This window comes from Henckelia pumila, chromosome 4 (genome assembly GCF_033568475.1).
Source record: "Henckelia pumila isolate YLH828 chromosome 4, ASM3356847v2, whole genome shotgun sequence".
In the NCBI taxonomy this organism is placed as follows: Eukaryota; Viridiplantae; Streptophyta; class Magnoliopsida; order Lamiales; family Gesneriaceae; genus Henckelia; species Henckelia pumila.
Genome location: NC_133123.1, coordinates 195,970,362 through 195,974,751, shown reverse-complemented (window position 1 = coordinate 195,974,751; position 4,390 = coordinate 195,970,362). Strand labels below are relative to the sequence as shown.

Here is a 4,390-nt window from a genome sequence, read left to right as displayed (position 1 = left end):
TAGACATCCCCATGTTCTACCACATCTTACATACACTATAGTATATTCAAGGTCTTTATCAAAACAACAATAGTATATCACAATATAACAATATGGAGAAAGATAAAGTCATTTCCATTAATAAAAGTGTAAATTATATTAAAGAAAAGATTGTTTATACAAAGAGTCATCAAAGCCCTTAGCCACAAGTTGGCTCACTGGGCACCTACTCTTTCATATTCAAAGTACTCCCTACTTGGAGTCGCAAGTACAACACTCCATAAAGGATCTTCAGGAGCTTCAATGTAAAAAACTTGCTTCGCTTGGCTCGCTAAAATAAATGAATCAGATTTGTATCCAATTCTATGGAGGTTGAACAACGTGAATCCAAGATCATCTACCTTGATACCATTACTATTCTCCACCCAATTACATTTAAACATCGGAATTTGAAATTTGTGGTAATCAACCACCCATATTTCTTGTATTACTCCATAAAAAACCATATCTGACACGATAGGATGTTTATCCTTTGCACTAGAAACTTGCATTGTCTTTGCAACTAAGCTGACTCCGGAGTTTTGAACAACTCGCATATCATCACGCTCTCTTGTAGCATAAGTAACCCCATCAATCAAATAACTAGAGTACTTTAAGACTTGCTTAGAAGGTCCGCGCGCCATCCACTTTAATCTTTCGGATACTTGATAAGTGGAATGATCATCAACACGTGCAACCTATATTATTTATGTGATAACTTATTATTTATGCACAGTCATGATAATAAATGTACGCCAATTGTGATAATAAATGAACTCACACGATCAAGCAACCAGGTACTAAACGTTCGGTTATGCTCATCCTGTAACCACCTCTTGGACTTAGCCCTTTGTGGAAATCTTGCATTCAAATATGCCATGTGTTCCCTATTCAAATTATTATTACGAGTAAGAAAACATGTAGATTTAAGAAAACTTAATGAACATATTAGTAAGTGGAAGAAATTACTCAATATAGCGATCAGTGTCAACATCATTTTCCAATACATAACGATGTGCTTGTTGCAACTCATCCTCAGCAATGGATTGCACAATTGCAGCCGACAAAGGTTTAGTAAGTTCTATTTGTCGATGACTTGTAGGGATCCCAATTGTGTGCAAACTACCAAGATAGTCTTAGAAAAATTCAACCGCCTCTTCAGCAATATAACATTCAGCCATGCAACCTTCCGGTCTATTGCGATTTCGCACATAACCTTTCAAAATCTTCATGTATCTTTCAAAGGGATACATGTACCTAAACCAAACTGGGCCACATAATTTCACCTCTCGCACAAGATGAACTGTTAAATGAATCATTATGTCAAAAAACGAAGGTGGAAAATACTTTTCAAGTAAACACAATATGATCACAATCTCTCTCTGCAGCTCATCCAACTTTGAGGGATCCATCACATTATTACATAGCTCATTGAAGAAGAAGCACAAACGAGTGATAGAGTCTCTGACATGTTTGGGCAAGACACCACGTATGGCCACTGGAAGTAATTGCTGCATTAAAGTGTGGTAGTCCTGTGACTTAAGGCCAACAAGTTTCAAGTCCTTCATCGAAACAAAGTTTTTAACGTTGGATGAGTAACATGTAGGTAATTGCATTCCACACAAAGAATTCAAAATCTTTCTTTTCTCATCTTTTGTAAGTGTATAACATGCTGCTGGCAGAAAAGATTTCTTCTCCCCCATCACTGGAGCCAAATCTGTCCTCAAATTCATTTCAGCAAGGTCTAATCTAGCTGCAATTCCATCCTTTGTTTTTCCCGGAATGTCAAGCAACGTACCGAGAAGACTTTCACAGACGTTCTTTTCTATATGAATCACATCAAGAACATGTCTAACATATAGATGTTTCCAATACTCAAGTTCAAAGAAAATTGATTTCTTTTTGAAGGATGGTTTTACATCATCTTTCGTGGACTGAATCTTCTTTCTCATTTTTCCCCAATGACAATGAATTCCATCGACTTTTTTTAACACTTCATCGCCACTCAATGGTTTGGGTGCAGGGTTGAACTCTTGGTACCCATTAAATGCCTTTCTTTGCCTTCGATAAGGATGATTTGCAGGTAGAAACCTTCTATGGCCTGTGTACGACATTTTCCTGCTATGTTTCAACCTTGTTGAATATGTTTCTTCACCACAAATCGGACATGCGTGATATCCTTTCACAATACATCCTGACATGTTTCCATATGCAGAAAAGTCATTGATGGTGCACAGCAAGACAGCTCTGAGCGAGAAGGTTTCTTTTCTATATGCATCATATGCTTCAACACCTGTATCCCATAGGAATTTCAAGTCATCGATTAGAGGTGCTAAGTAAACATCGATATCATTTCCTGGTTGTTTGGGACCAGAAATCAACATTGTGAGCATCATAAATTTTCTCTTCATACACAACCATGGGGGAAGATTGTAAGTAATCATTAAAACTGGCCAACAACTATATGTAGAACTCATCATACCATGGGGATTGATCCCGTCAGCTGAAATGGCCAATCTAAGATTTCTTGAATCAGCAGCAAAATTTGGCCACTTGTGATCTACTAATTTCCAAGAAGGTGCATCAGCTGGATGGCGTAAGTATCCATCATTAAGTCTTTTATCAGCATGCCAAGTCAGCTCCTTGGAAAACTCCTTATTCCGAAACATTCGTACAAATCTCGGAATTGGAGGGAAGTACCATAGAACCTTTGCAGGAACTCCTTCCTTTATCGTATCTTTTTGGCCCATCTTCCACCTTGACATCCCACAAGTAGGACAACTGTTCATATCCTTATACTCCTTCCGGTATAAGATACAATCATTAGGGCAAGCATGGATTTTCTCATAAGTAATCCCTAATGCACACAAGCTTTTCTTTGCATCGTAGAAAGATAAAGGCAATTCGTTGTCATTTGGAAGCATTTCTCCTAACAAATTGAGTAGGTCGGTGCAACTTTTGTCACTCCAACTATATTTGGCTTTCAAGTTGAATAATTTTACAACTGCAGATAACCTTGTAAATTTATTGCATCCAGGATATAAAGGTTTCTCAGCATCTTCAAGTAGATTTTTGAATGTGGTTGGATTCTGAGCATAACTATCAAATGCAGCATGTACCATATCTATTGGTTCCTCGGTGTCAAACTTTGGTACATCTTCCCTTTCTTGATCACGATCATTATTTGAGTTCTTCATCGCAGACCTTTCACCATGCCATATCCAAGTATGATATTTCAAATCTATACCATTAGAATACATGTGTGCCCTTATAGTCTCTACCTTTTTCTTCTTCAGATTACCACATTTTGTACATGGACAAGATATTGCTTCCCGATCCTCGGCATTTTTTATTGCAAATTTCAAGAAAGACTCTACTCCATGCTCATATTCCCTTGATAACCGAGACTTTGGCATCCATTCTTTGTCCATTCTTTTAGTAAGTAACACTATAGAGAATAAAAGATATAATGTTAATATGTATATTTTCAAGCTGATGATAACCAAGACTTTGGCATCCATTCTTTGTCAATTTCAGGGGACGCAAAGCACATCATTGGCAATTTCAGGGAACTTCTTAAAGAGCTTTAGTATTTTCTGATTCTGATTTTTATACATATCATTGGCAATTTCAGGGAACGCAAAACAAATAATCCATCTTCTGTTTCACCAATTGAGCAGCATATTCATTTAAATAGAAAACAAATAATTACATAGGTTAGCCAAACATTAACTAGAATAGCCATCATCTGGAGTTGGTAGTAATTTGGTGAGAAAAATGAGGTATAACTCAAAGATCATCACCAAAAAAAAAAACAAAAAGGCTGTTATGCCAATTTAAAACAGTTGCCTTGCATGTTCATGCATAATATATTCTACGGTTTTTATCATGTCAGCATGAACCAGAAAATAAATAAGCATCCACATTTAAACTACAAAATAAAGAATTAAAAAATAATTTTAATAGTCAGCTTAATGCTCAGCAACAAGATAAAGCAGTTCATAGAGTTGGCTACAGAATCGCCAAATATTGGAAGAAATAAAATATCTAAACAGAAGGGTACCTTCTTGAATTTCATATTTTAAATCAACAGAAAGATCTCTTAAACACAAAAGTTAATGGAAAAGTTAATGTCAACCCATGCAAACAAAAAAAAATTATATGTTAATGGAAAAGAAATCATAATTTAAACCAACTTGAATCAAACCCACGACATTAAGTTAATCATCAAAATTGATTTCTAATGATGCTCCTTTAAATTTTAATCTCCATATGGAAATAAGAAACAGGACAATGGGAAATTAAGCGTGCTTCCTCAAAAGCAAAACAAGAATACCTGCTGGCCTCTATCAATGGAAGATGATCATTGTGT

At 36.1% G+C, this 4,390-nt stretch overlaps 1 protein-coding gene across 1 annotated transcript; it reads right to left on the bottom strand.

Moving 5' to 3' along the window:
• Positions 1–1,154: 1,154 nt before the first annotated feature.
• Positions 1,155–3,449, bottom strand: LOC140862541 (uncharacterized). Its single transcript, XM_073265569.1, has one exon. The coding sequence runs from the start codon at positions 3,447–3,449 to the stop codon at positions 1,155–1,157; it is 2,295 nt and encodes a 764-aa protein (XP_073121670.1).
• Positions 3,450–4,390: the final 941 nt, after the last annotated feature.